The 18,697-nt window shown below is 41.7% G+C and overlaps 1 protein-coding gene across 20 annotated transcripts in view; it reads left to right on the plus strand.

Annotated features, from left to right (window-relative positions):
* The window catches only part of Thrb (thyroid hormone receptor beta), a 380,873-nt gene that overhangs the window by 330,844 nt on the left and 31,332 nt on the right, over positions 1–18,697 (plus strand). For all 20 annotated transcript variants that reach the window (XM_011244739.3, XM_006517970.4, XM_011244741.3 and 17 more), the window contains 2 exons: positions 12,460–12,560; positions 18,501–18,648. In XM_011244739.3, coding sequence (XP_011243041.1) covers positions 12,460–12,560; positions 18,501–18,648 — 249 coding nt within the window. The remainder of the gene's footprint in view (positions 1–12,459; positions 12,561–18,500; positions 18,649–18,697) is intronic.

Below are 18,697 nucleotides of genomic sequence, written 5' to 3' on the forward strand. Positions count from 1 at the left end.
ATAATAGCAAAGTCTGGCCCTAAATTAAAGAAATAACCTAAGAGTTCTGTGTCTCTTCCTACCCTAGGAGTTCCCAAGAAGCCTAGAGGCCACCTCACAGTATGCTCTTCTCCTTTCTGGTGTTAATCTCTGGCCTGCCTGCCAATGCTTTTGACACGCTATTGCCAAGGCATAAAAGGTTGAGCCTTAGACTTAAGTGTTTGTGGGTCTCATCACCACAGGCTCAGCCAGCCAGAAGGTAAAATGACAGGATGTGACACTGGAGAGTATCATGGGGTACATAGTGGCTGCCCTGAGGAAAGAGTCTGCCAAGTGGGAGCCTCTGGTACAGTTTTGCAGAGGCTGAGCCCATCACAGCAATCTATAAAGGTCTCTAAAGTGATTAGTGACTCAAGGTTTTGCTCAGTAATTTACATGTAGTAGTTCTGCAGTTTGTTGGAGAAATGAACAGATGGGTGGCTTAATTAATTAATGTGGTGTTTATCTGAGGGTTAAAGATTAACATGACGAAAAGCTCAGTTCCTAATACCAAGAATTAAATGTAAAAGGAATCAGGATTAGCATGTTAGGAAAAGGCTAAGCCATTCGAAAGGCTTTTAATTATACAAAGAAATACCATGAGAAAATGAGCTTAAATTAAAAATCTGAACAGTGGTTTGAAGTGTACACACTCAATATGGAATTGGGAAAAATGACTAAGTACAGTAATACTTTAGCTTCTCTGGGAGTGTTAGAATGCAGCCTCACCCTGAGTGCAGCCCACCTACAGTTCTTATGCTCTGAGCTTTTACTTCGGCATTATGAATCATAGTCGACCTGAATTGTTCTCTGGAGTTAGTGACTAGTCCTCTTTAGCAGTTACCTGGGAAACTTGAAGAGTGGTTCTTCACATGGACAGTAAAATCACAAGTTCTCTTACTCTAATCTTAATTACTAATATCGATATGAATTCTCAGATCACAAATCACACTGTCACCATGGTCATTTGTATGGGTATTTATAGTGTACGAAGAATTAAATAAGGCACAGAGTTCATGCAGGCCTTACCAGAAGCAGAATAGAGGCAGATTCAAGGACGTGCACAGAGTACCTGGAGGTAGCTGCACAAGCTATTAAAAAACCTGTTGGACCCCTTCATGATAAAAGTCTTGGAAAGATCAGGAATTCAAGGCCCATACCTAAACATGGTAAAAGCAATCTACAGCAAACCAGTAGCCAACATCAAAGAAAATGGAGAGAAGCTGGAAGCAATCCAACAAAAATCAGGGACTAGGCAATATAGTACTTGAAGTCCTAGTCAGAACAATTAAAGAAAAAAAAAAAAAAAAGGAGGTCAAGGGGATACAAATTGGAAAGGAAGAAGTCAAAATATCACTATTTGCAGATGATATGATAGTATATATAAGTGACCCTAAAATTTCCACCAGAGGACTCCTAAACCTGATAAACAGCTTCAGTGAAGTAGCTGAATATAAAATTAACTCAAACAAATCAGTGGCCTTTCTCTACACAAAGGAGAGAAAGAAATTAGGGAAACAACACCCTTCACAATAGTCACAGATAATATAAAATACCTTGGTGTGACTCTAACTAAGGAAGTGAAAGATCTGTATGATAAGAACTTCAAGTCTCTGAAGAAAGAAATCGAAGAAGATCTCAGAAGATGGAAAGATCTCCCATGCTCACAGATTGGCAGGATTAATATAGTAAAAATGGCTACCTTGCCAAAAGCAATCTACATATTCAATGAAATCCCCATCAAAATTCCAACTCAATTCTTCAATGAATTAGAAAGGGAAATTTGCAAATTCATCTGGAATTAAAAAAAAAAAAAAAACCTAGGGTAGCAAAAACTCTTCTCAATGATAAAAGAATCTCTGGTCGAATCACCAAGCCTGACCTAAAGCTGTACTACAGAGCAATTGTGATGAAAACTGCATTGTATTGGTACAGAGACAGACAGGTAGACCAATGAAGTAGAACTGAAGACACATAAATAAACCCACACACCTATGGTCACTTGATCTTTAATAAGGGAGCTAACACCATCCAATGGAAAAAAGACAGCATTTTCAACAAATGGTGCTGGCACAACTGGCTATTATCATGTAGAAAAATGCGAATTGATCCATTCCTATCTCCTTGTGCTAAGGTCAAGTCTAAGTGGATCAAGGAACTCCACGTAAAACCAGAGACACTGAAACTTATAGAGGAGAAAGTGGGGGAAAGCCTCGAAGATATGGGCACAGGGGGAAAATTCCTGAATAGAACAGCAATGGCTTGTGCTGTAAGATCGAGAATTGACAAATGGGACCTCCTAAAATTGCAAAGCTTCTGTAAGGCAAAAGACACTGTCAATAAGACAAAAAGTCCACCAATAGATTGGAAAAGGATCTTTACCAGTCCTAAATCAGATAGGGAACTAATATCCAATATGTATAAAGAACTCAAGAAGGTGGACTCCAGAAAATCAAATAACCCAATTTAAAAAATGGGGCACAGAGCTAAACAAAGAATTCTTTTTTTCCCCATTTTTTGTTAGGTAAATTGCTCATTTACATTTCCAATGCTATACCAAAAGTCCCCCATACCCACCCCCCCAACTCCCCTACCCACCCACTCCCCCTTTTTGGCCCTGGCGTTCCCCTGTACTGGGGTATATAAAGTTTGCAAGTCCAATGGGCCTCTCTTTCAAGTGATGGCCAATTAGGCCATCTTTTCATACATATGCAGCTAGAGACAAGAGCTCCGGAGTACTGGTTAGTTCATATTGTTGTTCCACCTATAGGGTTGCAGTTCCCTTTAGTTCCTTGGGTGCTTTCTCTAGCTCCTCCATTGGGGGCCCTGTGATCCATTCAATAGCTGACTGTGAGCATCCACTTCTGTGTTTGCTAGGCCCCGGCATAGTCTCACAAGAGACAGCTATATCTGGGTCCTTTCAGCAAAATCTTGCTAGTGTATGCAATGGTGTCAGCGTTTGGAAGCTGATTATGGGGTGGATCCATGGATATGGCAGTCTCTAGATAGTCCATCCTTTCGTCACACTTCCAAATTTTGTCTCTGTAACTCCTTCCATGGGTGTTTTGTTTCCTATTCTAAGAAGGGGCAAAGTGTCCACACTTTGGTCTTCGTTCTCTTGAGTTTAATGTGTTCAGGAAATTGTATCTTATATCTTGGGTATCCTAAGTTTTTGGGCTAATATCCACTTATCAGTGAGTACATATTGTGAGAGTTCCTTTGTGATTGGGTTACCTCACTCAGGATGATGCCCTCCAGGTCCATCCATTTGCCTAGGAATTTCATAAATTCATTCTTTTTAATAGCTGAGTAGTACTCCATTGCATAAATGTACCACATTTTCTGTATCCATTCCTCTGTTGAGGGATATCTGGGTTCTTTCCAGCTTCTGGCTATTATAAATAAGGCTGCTATGAACATAGTGGAGCATATGTCCTTCTTACTTGTTGGGACATCTTCTGGATATATGCCCAGGAGAGGTATTGCTGGATCCTCCAGTAGTACTATGTCCAATTTTCTGAGGAACCGCCAGACTGATTTCCAGAGTGGTTGTACAAGCTTGCAATCCCACCAACAATGGAGGAGCGTTCCTCTTTCTCCACATCCTCGCCAGCATCTGCTGTCACCTGATTTTTTCATCTTAGCCATTCTGACTGGTGTGAGGTGGAATCTCAGGGTTGTTTTGATTTGCATTTCCCTGATGATTAAGGATATTGAACATTTTTTCAGGTGCTTCTCTGCCATTCGTTTATTCCTTGGGTGAGAATTCTTTGTTCAGTTCTGAGCCCCATTTTTAAATGGGGTTATTTGATTTTATGAAGTCCACCTTCTTGAGTTCTTTATACATATTGGATATTAGTCCCCTATCTGATTTGGGATAGGTAAAGATCCTTTCCCAATCTGTTGTTGGTCTTTTTGTCTTATTGACGGTGTCTTTTGCCTTGCAGAAGCTTTGAAATTTTATGAGGTCCCATTTATCGATTCTCGATCTCACAGCACAAGCCATTGCTGTTCTATTCAGGAATTTTTCCCCTGTACCCATATCTTCGAGGCTTTTCCCTACTTTCTCCTCTATAAATTTCAGTGTCTCTGATTTTATGTGTATTTCCTTAATCCTATTAGATTTGACCTTAGTACAAGGAGATAGTAGTGGATCAATTCGCAATCTTCTACATGATGACCACCAGTTGTGCCAGCACCATTTGTTGAAAATGCTGTCTTTTTTCCACTGGATGTTTTTAGCTCCATTGTCAAAGATCAAGTGGCCATAGGTGTGTGGGTTCATCTCTGGGTCTTCAATTCTGTTCCATTGGTCTACTTGTCTGTCACTATACAAAGAATTCTTAACTGAGGAATATTGAATGGCTGAGAAGCACCTGAAAAAATGTTCATCATCCTTAATCATCAGGGAAATGCAAATCAAAACAACCCTGAGATTCCATCTCCTACCAGTCAAAATGGCTAAGATAAAAAATTCAGGTGACAGCAGATGCTGGTGAGGATGTAGAGAAAGAGGAACACTCCTGGATTGTTGGTGAGATTGCAAGCATGTACAACCACTCTGGAAATCAGTCTGTGGGTTCCTCAGAAAAATGGACATAGTAGTACTGGAGGATCCAGCAATACCTCTCCTGGGCACATATCCAGAAGATGTTCCAACTGGCAATAAGAACACATGCTCCACTATGTTCATAGCAGCCTTATTTATTATATTCAGAAGCTGGAAAGAACCCAGATATCCCTCAACAGAGGAATGGATACAGAAAATGTGGTACATTTATGCAATGGAGTACTACTCAGCTATTAAAAAGAATGAATTTATGAAATTCCTAGGCAAATGGATGGACCTGGAGGGCATCATCCTCAGTGAGGTAACCCAATCACAAAAGAACTCACACAATATGTACTCACTGATAAGTGGATATTAGTCCAGAATCTTAGAATACCCAAGATATAAGATACAATTTGCAAAACACATGAAACTCAAGAAGAATGAAGACCAAAGTGTGGACACTTTACCCCTTCTTAGAATTAGGAACAAAACATCCATGGAAGGAGTTACAAAGTTTGGAGCTGAGACGAAAGCATGGACTATCCAGAGACTACCTGACCTGGGGATCCATCCCATAATCAGCCACCAAACGCAGACACTATTGCATACACTAGCAAGATTTAGGGACCCTGATATAGCTGTCTCTTGTGAGGCTATGCCAGTTCCTGGCAAACACAGAAGTGGATGCTCACAGTCAGCTATTGAATGGAACACATGGCCCCCAGTGGAGGAGCTAGAGAAAGTACCCAAGGAGCTAAAGGGGTCTGCAACCCTATAGGTGGAACAACAATATGAACTAACCAGTACCCCCAGAGCTCGTGTCTATAGTTACATATGTAGCAGAAGATGGCGTAGTCGGCCACCATTGGGAAGAGAGGCCCCTTCGTCTTGCAAACTTTATATGCCTCAGTACAGGGAAATGCCAGGGCCAAGAAGTGGGAGTGCGTTGTTAGGGAAGCGGGCAAGGGAGGGCAGCAGTGGAGGATATAGGGGAGTTTCAGGATAGCATTTGAAATGTAAATGAAGAAAATATCTAATAAAAAATTGGAAAAAAAAACCTGTTGGGAGCTGCTGGATTCCAGATGCAGAGACACAAGACTGCTTAGCCAAGGTACAGAACATTGAAGAGTGGGCATAACATCAGATCTGATAGACTTCCATGCAAGTAGGCTGTATTAAGCAGTGAGGGCCAAACTGAGCCCAAACCCCATGGATGGTTGGGAGTTCTCTGCCTACTAGTCCCTTGATGTACATACTATGTATGATGCACACATGAAGGTGACAGTCAGATTGATGGGGCCATAGACATGCAAGTGTTTAGTGTCCTCCTCCATATGGGTCTAAGTGAGAGTGTTGCATTCCTGTTGGTCAACTGTATCTGAAAGCCCTTGGGTCACATTTTTCTAACACATGCCTGTATCTTCCCAATCAACCTTGATGCATTTATAGGTGGTATTTTTTTACTTTTAGGAATAAGTTGTGTATCAGTTTATGCCTTGTGGGTTGTGCTCCCCAGGCGATAGTGTCTATGCACAAATGTAATGTAGAGTCACCGTTCCTCTGCCCTTGTTCTCCGTGTGCAAAGTTGCTTCTAAAATGGTGTCTCCTAAGAGCAGGACACACCCTGAAAGCTGCCATTCCCCACACTGTGGAGTATCATAGATTCCAACTCAGCCTGATTTGCATATGTCACCTCTAGGTACATCTCCTCTCTGACCTGTTCTATATACATGCTTTCTGTAGCCACCAGTACTAGTCCAACCAAGCAAATAGTCTGCTTTGATGTTAAGACCAGTCCGGGTTGAAATATATCTACACCCAGGTGTCCCTTCCTTCAGGAGCAGAAACTTCAATTCTAGATCTGTCACCAAGATTAATCTATTCCATATCCTGTTACTCACTGTGTGTTTGTTAAGGTGACAAGAAGGACCAGGAATTCTCCAACAACCTGCCGTATTGCATAATTCACTCAAAAGAATTACCCTAGCCAGGATTCTGGTTTATACCCACAGGGAATGCACTAGATTAAATATCAATCAGAAAACAAATACAAAACTCTTGCTTTCTGTATCCTAAGTCCTATGAAAATCTTTTTGCTTAATCTGTGTTATCTGCAACATGAATGAAACTTGAACCTTCTGCTAAGTGAAAGCCAGTCACAAAAGACCAACTACAATTGTATCCCATTTGTCTGAAATGTCAATAGTAGATGATAGAGAGAGAGTAGATTAGGGTGGTCTGGGGCAAAAGGGGTGGGGAAGATGGGTAGAGTGATATGGTGACATTTAAAGACACTTGCAGGGTTTCTTTGGGGGATAATTAAAATATTCTAAGGTTAATAAGTGGTGGTAGTTACACAAGTCTGTGAGTATATTTAAAGCCACTGACTTGTGTTACCTTTGAATTATATCATAGTAAAGTTGTTACCAAAAGAAAAAACATACTTAAAAAGTAGCATTTTACTATTGTCTTAGTAAGGGTTCCTATTCCTGCACAAACATCATGACCAAGAAGCAAGTTGGGGAGGAAAGGATTTATTCGGCTTACACTTCCACATTGATGTTCATCACCAAGGAAGTCAGGACTGGAACTCAAGCAGGTCAGAATGCAGGAGCTGATGCAGAAGCCATGGAGGGATGTTCTTTACTGGCTTGCTTCCCCTGGCTTGCTCAGCCTGCTCTCTTATAGAACCAAGATTACCAGCCCAGAGATGGCCCCACCCACAAGGGGCCTTTCCCCCTTGATCACTAATTGAGAAAATGCCTTACAGTTGGATCTCATGGAACGGAAGCTCCTTTTTCTGTGATAACTCAAGCTATGTCAAGTTGACACAAAACTAGCCAGTACAATTGACCCCTTGTCAACTTGACACACAAACACATTACTAGTAAACCTCAAACCTTAATTTCTTATTCATCCCCAAGATCTAAACAACTTTAAAAGTCCCACAGTCTACACATATTAAAACTCAATCCCTTTAAAATGTCCAATATCTTTTAAAATCCAAAGTCATTTACAATTAAAAGTCTTTTAACTGTGGGCTCCACTAAAATAGTTTCTTCCTTCAAGTGGGAAAATATCAGGGCACAGTCACAATCAAAAGCAAAAATCAATCTCTAACCATCCAATGTCTGGGATCCAACTCATGATCTTCTGGGCTCCTCCAAGGGCTTGGGTCACTTCTCCAGCCATGCCCTCTGTAGCACACGAATCGTCCTCTAGGATCCAGTTACCTGTACTCCACTGCTGCTGCTCTTGGTGGTCATCTCATGGTACTGGCATCTCCAAAACAATGCATGACCCCTTCAGTCCTGGGCCGTCAATTGCAACTGAGGCTGCACCTTCACCAATGGCCTTCCATGGCCTTTCACAATGCCGAGCCTCAGCTGCTCTGCGTGACCTCTTCATGCCTTCAAAACCAGTACCACCTGGTTCACCCTTACACATTACCAAGCCCCGCTGCAGCAGGAGTACAACCTTGGCTATCTCTGGAACACAACCTCTTTGTGCTTTCAGAAAACACTTCCCAGAAGATGTCACCTCAACGATGTTGGTCTCTTCTTAATCACTGCTAATTTCTTAGCTCCAGCTAATCAGCATCAATAGTTCCAGTAACGCAAAAGTTTCACTTTAGTAGTTCTGGTATCTTGTTAATCACAGCTGATTCTTCAGCCCCAGCTAACCAGAACCACAGAATCTTCCCAATCAAAATAGCAATGGCCCTGAAAAGAGTCTTTAATTTTCCCTCTGAAATTTCACAAGCCAGACCTCCATCTTCTGCACTGTTCTCAACATTATCTTCCAAGCTCCTACACAACATCTGACAGAGCTCTTAACAACGAATGGATCTTCAAGCCCAAATTTCCAAAGTCCTTTTACAGTCCTCCCCAAAACATGGTCAGGTTGTCACAGGAATACCCCACTCTGCTGGTACCAATTTGTCTTAGTCAGGGTTTCTATTCCTGCACAAACATCATGACCAAGAAGCAGTTGGGGAGAAAAGGGTTTATTCAGCTTACACTTCCACATTGCTGTTATCACCAAAGGAAGTCAGAACTGGAACTCAAGCAGGTCAGGAAGCAGAAGCTGATGCAGAGGCCATGGAGGGATGTTCTTTACTGGCTTGCTTCCCCCTGGCTTGCTCAGCCTGCTCTCTTATAGAACCAAGATTACCCGCCCGGAGATGGTCCCACCCACAAGGGGCCTTTCCCCCTTGATCACTAATTGAGAAAATGCCTTACAGTTGGATCTCATGGAGGCATTTCCTCAACTGAAGCTCCTTTTCCTGTGATAAGGCCTGTATCAAGTTGACACAAAACTAGCCAGTACAACTATATTAACCCATTTTGATATGCAAAATAATATTTATCAATTAATCAAAGGAGCAAAATATTAACTAAAAACAAAATTCTCCTGTCTTTTTTGAACAAACAAATGGAGCCTGCTTCCTTATATATTGACTTGAGGGGCTGAGGATGCAGCTCCGTTGTAGCATACCTGTTTTGCAGCTCCGGGTACCATATACTCAAACAAAAATACATAGATATACTAACAACAAGAGCAAATATACGTGTATGCTTGATAGCATGACAGTGTGTAGTTTATAGTGTGAAGAGTAATTCACACAAGCAAGTGGGAGCTGGGGACTGCAGATCAACCTTGAACTCTCCGGATTGTTGGGGGCCTTAGTTGGTTATTCATAACCTCTAATAACATTTCTGGTATTGATATAAGACAATTGTATGCTTGATTCCTCAGGCAAACAATTCAGGACACATCTCACATCTTATATAGATATCCAATCCCACTGTTATGTCACTTACTAGTATCCATATTTGACAACAAAGCTAATGTCTGTGCACTTTCCTTATTTGGCCACATTGGCAGCATGTGACTCACGGTAATAGGACACCATCTCTGAAAGCATTATTTTCTGGTGAACAATGGACACAGGCAGAACAATTGGTATGCCATGGAAGTAGGATGAGGCTACAAAATCCAAAGTCCTCCCCGAGTAACAGACTTTCTCCAGCAAGGTTCTATCTGCTAAAGGTTCCATATTTCAAATGTTGCCACCAAATAGGACCAAATATTAAATATATGAACCTGTGGGAAACACTTTTCATTCAAACCACCACAGCAATGCTAATTGAGTGAGGGGCAGAACCGGCTCTTCTCACATTCCGAGCCAGGGGAGAAATGTTTGCTCTTCCCTCAGGTTATTTTCCTGGTGAGTAGCTCTTTGCATTGGTAACAGGTGCTTACTTGGTTCTTCAAGTGCACCCCAGCTAGCATCTTCTCTGCAATATTAACTGAACAATCTTATTTATCTAAGGCACAAGTGGAAACAATGTAATCTGATGGCTTCCTGCTCCTACTGCCATGTGGCCTCTGTCATGGTGGACTCTCTCTCTGGAACTGTAAACCAAAGTAAATCTTCTTTTTCCTATGTTGCTTTTTGTCAGGGTATTTTATCAGAGCAACAGAAAAGAAACTAATATTCTGGATATTAGCTGGATTCCAGAATTCACCTAATTAAATGGGATAGAAATTGGGAGGGGAAAATCTTCAGTGGTGTCCTCCTGCCAAAGCCAAAGACAGTCCCAGCTGTTATGGTGAGGTCACAAGAAGGATAAGAGGGAAAGATTAATTCCCTGCATTTTTTTCAACTCTTGCTCATGTCCCCAGACACCATATCCCTTTGTAGGCAGGCAAGGTTCACAAGTCATAGTCCACAGTTGGTTCCTGCATCTCCTGTCCCTGAAACCTGACACCTGCATCAGCACCAAGAACTCAAAAGCCTCTACTCTGCTGGTATAACTGTAGAAAAGAGGCCACAGCACAATTCTCCTGACATCAATGGCTTTTCTATCTACCTTTTCCTGGAAGACACTTGTGTTAATAATTTGGTTTATTTGTTGTTTAAAGGTTATTCTGTGCTTTGTAGCTAGTTGTTTGTGTGCCAGGCACCTGCATGAGCTCATTCCACTCTGCCACTGGCTTTGCATCACTCCTGTTAAAACAATCTCTATTAGTTACTTGTCTGTCAGTGCAACCAGGTATCTGACAAAAGCAATTTACAGGAGCAAGGGTTTCTTGGAGCTCACAGTTTAAGGATTCAGTCTATAGTGGTGGAGAAGGTATGACTGCAAGAATGGGAGACAGTCATTGTGTTTACCAGGAAACTCAGAAAGATTAAAAAGATGAGTCCATACCTCCCCTACCCCCAGCCCCACCCTGCTTCATCTTATTCAACCCATGGTCAGCATAGCTCTTCCTATTTCAGCTAAACCGTCATGAAACACCCAGAGATGTGTTATATGCCAAGAGGTGTGGCTCCTCTGTTGTTCTAAACCTAGTCAAATTGACTGTGAAGGTTAGCCATTACATCTTCCTACTAAGTGTGGCTGGTATCTGAGTGTGGTCTCCATGTACAGTTCTCAACAGTGATGTGGAGAAACTTTCCATAGTCTTTCTCTCACTTTTCCTTCCAGAACAGAACTAGAGAAGCAGAACTGGTTGCTTACAGGATTCCCACAGCAAGAAGCTCTGTTTCATTTGGTTCTATATTACGTGTGCCTTCCATACTGCTTAGCACTATGTGTACTAAAGAGGTTCTGACTAGAGTCATCAATAATGAGTGATTGAAGACAAACCATTCCCTTCCTTTTGTCCTTGCTGCAGGGCTCTTCCAGAATTATTTTTTTAAATAATTTACTGATGAGGGGCTGGAGAGATTGTTCAGCCATTAAGAACGCCAAAGTTTGGTTCCCACCTCTCCCTCTGGGTAGCACAATTGCTTGTAGCTCCAGTTCCAGGGGCTACAAGCCTTCATGGGCACCTACATACACGTGTACATACTAACCCCACGAACACATACACATAAAGTTATATTTTTTCTAATCTTTAAAAAATGAAAATAAGTAAAACAATAATAAAACGAAATAATAGAATGCTTGAGCGACTTTGAGTCCAACAAATGGACATCAATTTGCTAGAGCAAAGCAAGCTAAGAAAAGCTGGTGTGATCGAAATCACAATCCTGCCTCAGCCTCAGCCTGCAAAGCCCTCCATGTGCATCTGAAGCACCAACACTTTCCTATTAGTATCAGATAAATCATTTCTAAGATATAAAGGGAAGGATTATTTTCTTCGTGCCTTTTCTGCTTTAAAAGCCATCAGTCAAGGGTGACCTGTTGTCCCAAAGGGCTGATGAAAATGTCATAGGAAAATACATAGCCAAGTCTTCTTAACCTGGGCAGTCACAGTTGAAACTCAGAAAAGTTCCCTGAACCCAAGACCTTCCTGAGCACCAAGACCAAGGGACGCTTCATTTCTGCTGCCTGTTCACATTCACATACCAACAAACCATGCACTTCCTTTCTAATGTGTTTAGCTCATCTAAAGGCTCATGTGTCTTTGGCATACGTGTGGGCATGTGGCCATGGGCTCCACATGAACAGGAAGAAACAGGCACAGGCAGGAAGTAGGCTGTTCTGATGTTATTTTTAACCTGAGCCTTCTGAGGGAGTTTGATCCACCAACACAGACCCCAAGGGAGTCATTGTGGTTAAGTTTTCTTTCCTCAGTCAACAGAACTTGGATTCTTTCTTTGCATTCAGCAATGTTGGCTGTGTGTCCAACTGCCAATCTGCCTCAGGTGCCTGTGCTCATCTCTCTCCAGCTCTCTGGTTTTTCGGGGAAAAAGCACAACTCCTTCTTGGCAGCAGATGTTAAAAGAGATGGATTGAAGTCTCTGTTTCTCCCCTGACCCTAAGCGAAGTTCAACTCCTTAGAGCCGATGTCTTCACCTGGGAAGTCCATGACTATTGTATCTATTGTACATGACATGATACTGTTTCTTCACCTTCCTCTTTTGTCCTTTGCAGGGTATATCCCCAGCTATTTAGACAAAGATGAGCTCTGTGTAGTGTGTGGGGACAAAGCCACAGGGTACCACTATCGCTGCATCACCTGTGAAGGCTGCAAGGTAAGTGCCAGTGTCCCAGCACAGACTGCAGCTCAGCATCTGCACTCTCCCAGACAACCACTGGACATCAGGCTTACAGAAAGAGATGTCAACATTGATGACCTTTGGCCTCCAGGGGCCCAGAGGCCCTCTTTATTTTTGATGTTCTCAAGATCTGAATTTTCCTTCTTCCTAAATCATGTATAACTAAATGGAAGTTTGCAATAGTGTGGTGTTTTGTTCTTGTGTTTTTAAAACAGAAGGACAACTAACAAAAAGAAAATAAATTAATAACACTTACTTTGAACATTAGAGCATAATTTTTAAATATCCAATCAATCTGCTTTGCTGTTTCTCCTCCCATTTTATGTGTATTGTCTGAGGAGACGAGTTTGCTCCACAGCCTTTCTGCTGTGGCTCTGCATGTCTATGCCCACTTCTGAGGGTTCCATTAGGCAGAATCTTTGAAGCCACTTAAACTCAATTACGTTCCAGAATTTATTCGAAGTGGCTTTCAGCAGAGCCTGTAATAAATGGAATCAATTTGCCATCAGATAATTTTGTGCTCTGCAAACTTTTCTTTGGGAGATTCTTGACAAAAACATACTGGTCTATTCACGTCTCCAAATGGAGTCTACATCTGCCTACTTAACAATCTTAATTAGTAAAATTAAGATAAGCATTATCTTATGTTTTGATCCATCAACCTAGATTAGAAAATAAAGACAAGGAACTCAATCCAGAGTAGTGTCCAAGCAGCCGATGCTGTCTGTGTAAATAGGGATGTATTCTAAGCCAGAGACAGACTTCTATTTCCTGTAGAGTTTACAATAAAACTTGTACTGAAGCCAAACAAAAAACAAAAAACAAAAACAACTTTCCCTCTTCTATCTTTCCTCCTCACCCACCTCCCTTTCCTTCCCTTCCCTTCCCTCCTTCTTCCACCTTTCTTCCCAAACCTCCCAGCTTTCTTCCTGCCCTTGCCTTTAAGTGCTTACAATTCAAATTCACAGGTTGTGGGGACTTAATACAAACCCAGAAAGGAACCTAAGAGTGAAAAGACACTCTTAATATGATACAGAAGCAACTTGGGAAAGGGAAAAGGTCTTCAAATGTAACATCATCTTCAAGAGTGTCAAGAGATTAAAAAAAAAAAAAGCTACACCCCAAGGTTTATTCAAACCAACAGTGTATGTGGCCAGAATCTGTACTACTTTAGCAACAGAAAGATTTGTGAGTTTTTAACTCTGCTGAGGTGTGTAACTTCCTGCACACTTAATGCTGCTGAGGTAACTTCCTGCACACTTAACTCTGCTGAGGTGTGTAACTTCCTGCACACTTAGCACTTTGTAGAAAGAAGGTTCATGTTTCTATATAACAAACTGTTTTCGAAGAAAATGTAACAATATTACAGTGCTTTTACAACAATATAAGATAGAAATTTGAATTGAGAGAAAACACAATGAAAAGTCAAGGTGACTCTTAACTCCCCAAGCAATTCTAACATTTAGAATTCTAAACTTTCTAAAAGGCATAGACATAAACAATTTCTAAACTGTTACATTCTAAAAAAATATCTAGTGGCTTAACTTGCAGGCCACAGAACATTCCAGGACCATTGAAGGAGTCAGGGCAGGAATGTGAAGCAGAAACATGGAGGAAGGCTACTTGCTGGCTTGTCCATGCTTAGCTAGCTTTCTTATACAGCTCAGGACCACCTACCCAGAGAGTAATACCACCCACAGTGAGCTAAGACCCCCTAAATCAATGAACAACCAAGACAATCCCTCACAGATACTCACAAGGCAAAGTTATCTGGGCAATCCCACAATTGTGACTCCTTTAGTTGACTAAGTTATGTCAAGGTGGAAGTTACAGCTAAAAATGATGGATAGTAACAAAGAGGCCCTGTGTGTGTGTGTGTGTGTGTGTGTGTGTGTGTGTGTGTGTGTGTGTGTGTGTGTGGTGTGATAGTGTTTTGAGACAGGTTTTCTATGGGTAACCCTGGCTGTCCTGGAACTCAGTAAGCTAGGCTGGCTCAAGCTCAGAGATCTGCCTGGAGTGCTGAGATTAAAGGCATGCACCACCACACCTGGCTCCATAGGTGTCCTTATGTCTGGTTAGTCCATCATATGGGACCATTAAGAAATTAATCTGGCTTTTCTCTGAGTATAGAAATATTTCTGTTATAGGTTTTAAAGGCAAGTTCTCCATTCATGTACAAGTCAATGAAACATGCCCTTAGTCCTTAAGAAGCCTCTTTTGTCAGCTCACAAGATCTGGTGGTTGGCTTGGTTTTGGTGCTGGGGAATTAACTCAAAGCTTCATGCATGTTCAGCATGTTTTATGCCGCTGAGCTATGCCCCTAACCCCTAAAATGATTTTTCACATAAATGTCTTATCTTTAATTTTATCTCCGGGAGTTAATTTTCATTGTTTTTTTTTTAATTAAGAGACTTATCATCCTTACATCTATCTAAAGGTAATATTTCCTCATCCTATGGTAAAAGATGCTTTTCCACAGATTAGAATGATGCTTAAAAGTAATTTGGCCCATGAATCAGAGGTAGGCTCAGAAAAGAAACAGCACAGCATGCTGCAGTGCTTCTATTTTCTACAAAAGCGAAGTACTCATGCCATTAAGGAGTACACAGAATTCCTTTGTTGAGATATACGATCCTGTCCTCATTCTGTTACAGCCTTGCTCACCCTGGCCTCAACGTGGTCTTCGTAGGCCACCAGTGTAAGGGAGAAAGCGCTCCTCCTCAGCAACTGTCCATCTCTTCCCTGGCTGGCTTCTCGGTAAACATGGCTTCCTCCTGGAAGAGAGTTGTTCTGCCTCCTCCCAGTGCATCTAGCCAGAAATGACTGGGTTTCTTTTGTCCCCTATTCTGCCTGGGACCGAGAACACAGTTAGTGAACGGAAAGCCACAAGAAAACTTGCCTTACATTCTGGAGTCAAGCTGTGATATGGCCCTCTGGGCAGATTCACTCATTCTGCACCTGGGGAAATATGGTTGATGTCTCTCTCATCCAGCTGCTTGTGTGTGGTTCCTGGACCTGTAACAGCATATCATGCAGAGGCATGCACACATGTTTAAGAACACAAATCCCCAATTCATAGAGTTTTCCTGTTAGAATTTTATTTTGAAAGAAATCATATTTCTTTTTTTTTTAAATGACAGATATGAGTCTTGGTTATATCTGCTTTGCTTAATATAAGGTCCTACTCTGGACCCTATTATTGCAAGAAAGAGCTTTTTCTGAGTAGGGACTATGCAAGTGGGCATGTGCCCACAACCAAAGCCAAAAACTTAAATGAAAGAAGAAAAATGGGCAAAATCTGGGGCAACTGGGGCAAAGGGATGCAGCATGAATCTGCTGCCCATCTGTGCCCAGCACAGCAAGAGCTCACTGTCAGTGTCAATTCCTGTCACCCACAGTACAGTGGCCAAATAAGTCTTGAGAAAGTTGTATAAATTAGCAAAATCTAGAATTAAATAGTGTTCTTCAGAGAAGAGAAAGCCTGTTGAACCCATATGCCTACAGATACTGGAGGAAAAGAAGGTTTTAGAAGGCCTCAAGCTCAAGTTATCTGTTCCTCAAGTCCTGTTGTTTAAAAGGTTAAGAGAGTTGGTAAAGGCCATCATTTTTTTTCCATTTTCTCCTCCTCTTCCTCCTGTTCCTTCTCCTCCTCTTTCTGCTTCTGCTTCTCTTCATGCTCCTCTTCTTCTTCTCCTCTGTCTCCTCCTCCTCCTTCTCCCTCTTCCTCTTCTTCTTCCTCAATTTTTTTTGAAATTAGATTATTTTTAATACAAACATCCCAACCACAGTTTCTCCTCTGTCTGCACATTCCAGCTCCCCCACAGCTTCTTTCCCTTCAGAAAAACAGGCCTCCAAAAGAGGATAGCTAAACAGGACAAAACAAGCTCCATATAGACAAAAGCCCTGAGGCTGGACAAGACAACCCAATTGGAGAAGAAAAATCCCAAGAACAAGTCAAAGAGTCATAGATACACCCACCCCCACAGTTAGGATTGCCACAAAACCACCAAGCTAACAGTCACAACATAGACAAAGAGGGCCTGGTACAGACCCATGCAAGGGCCCATGCTGGCTGCTTCAGGCTCTGTGAGCCCAGGTGAGCCCTACTTTGTCGATTCAGTGAGCCATGTTCTCCTGGTGTCCTTCATCTCCTCTGTTCCCTGATTTGCTATGGGAGGGACTTGATGGAGACCTCCAATTTAGATTCTCTACCTGCATAATGTCTGGCTGTGGGTCTCTGTATCTGTTCTCATCTGGCCAGAGGAAGCCTCTCTGTTGATGACTAGATAAGGCACTGATCTGTAAGTATAGCAAAATGTCATTAAAAATCATTTCATTTCATTGTTTTGTTTTGTTTTTCCAGTCATGTTTAGTTCTATGCTAGGTCTCTGAACTATTCATTCTCTGGTTCCTGGCCATCCAGGCTCCTTCTCATGGAGTGGGCCTCAAGTTAAACCAAACATTGGTTGGCCACTCCCACAAGTTCTATGCCACCATCAACCCAGTCCGTCTTCCAGGTCGGACAGATTATAGGACAAGAGTTGGTACCCAGGTTTCTCTTTCTGTAGGCTTTCCAGACCAGAGACTAGAGGGTAGGGATGTAGGTTTCATACAGACACCAGTTCCACCTTTCTATATGCAATGAACTGGGTGGTTGTTGTCTTCAGCAATGGAGCCTTGCTGTCAGTTTTCAGAGAGTGACCCTCTTTTCAAGTATCAGCCTGGGTTGTTTAGGGATCTCCATAGGACACCCTCAGTCAACAGTTCAACCAAACACAACCAGATCTTGCCACTGGAAGTTTTGCCTGTCTACAAAAAGATGGCCAGTTCAGACTCTGTATCCTCCATTCTAGGAGTCCTCACTAGAGTCACCCTCATAGATTCCGGGATGTTTCCACAACACTACGTTTCCATATCTCCTTCCAAACACTTCCTAATTTCAGCTGTCTCTGCTTGCATTCTTTCCCTCCATCCCCTACCCTGACCTAATCCCTCCCTCTCCTCTCCCTATCCAAACCCAGTCTAACAGCAAAATCTATTCTATTTCCCCCTTCCCATGGAGATCCATGCATCCCCCCTAGAGCTGCTTTATCTAACCTCTCTGGGTTTGTTATTATATTCTTTGTAACAGCTACTATCCATTTATGACTGAATATATACCATGTTTTTCTAGGTCAGGGTTATCTCACTCAGGATGATTTTTTTTCTTAATTTCTTCCATTCACCTTCAAATTTCATGGTGTCTATTTTTTATCCACTGAATAATAATCGATTGTGTAAATGTACCACATTTTCTTTATCTGTTCTTGGCTTGAGGGATATCTGGGTTGTTTCCAGTTTCTGGCTATTGTGAATAAAGCTGTAATGAACACAGTTGAGCATCTTTGGGTATAGATCATGGCCATCTTCAGAGTTGAAGAAGAATTAAGTGAAATCTCTAAGTGAAATAAAGACATATATTTAGTCACCAAACAATTTTAAATGTTCTTGGTGTGTGTATATTCATTGTACATAGTAATGGATTTCTTATAGAAATATTCAATCAAGTATCCTGCACTTTTAATTCAGGATAAAGTAATAAATCTCTTCATTCACTTAGCAGAAAAATTATGACACTATGTAAATAAAGGTTATACCATATAATGTATAGAAAAATTAGAGCAAACACCAGGTTGCCCGCTGGCTTCATTTCTTTGAGTAAAATACATAATAGTGAATATACAGCAGCCCTGTGAAACCTCCCTCAGCTCCTTAGATTCACTTGCCACCACCATCCTCCATTTGAGGGTATAAAGTAGGAGGCCCCAGCACAGGCTAAGGACCAGAACAATTGCTCTTATTCTTAGGTAGACAAAATTCCAGAGTCATTTAGTTTCAGAAAATATGAACCTATTATCTCGGGTCTTTCTCATTTAGGGCTTCTTTAGAAGAACCATTCAGAAAAGTCTCCATCCATCTTATTCCTGTAAATATGAAGGAAAGTGCATCATAGACAAAGTCACCCGCAACCAGTGCCAGGAATGTCGCTTTAAGAAATGCATCTATGTTGGCATGGCAACAGACTGTAAGTACATGTTCTTCATTCACATGATATTGTGAAGTGTGGAGTGGGA

This window comes from Mus musculus, chromosome 14, assembly GCF_000001635.26.
Source record: "Mus musculus strain C57BL/6J chromosome 14, GRCm38.p6 C57BL/6J".
NCBI lineage: Eukaryota > Metazoa > Chordata > Mammalia > Rodentia > Muridae > Mus > Mus musculus.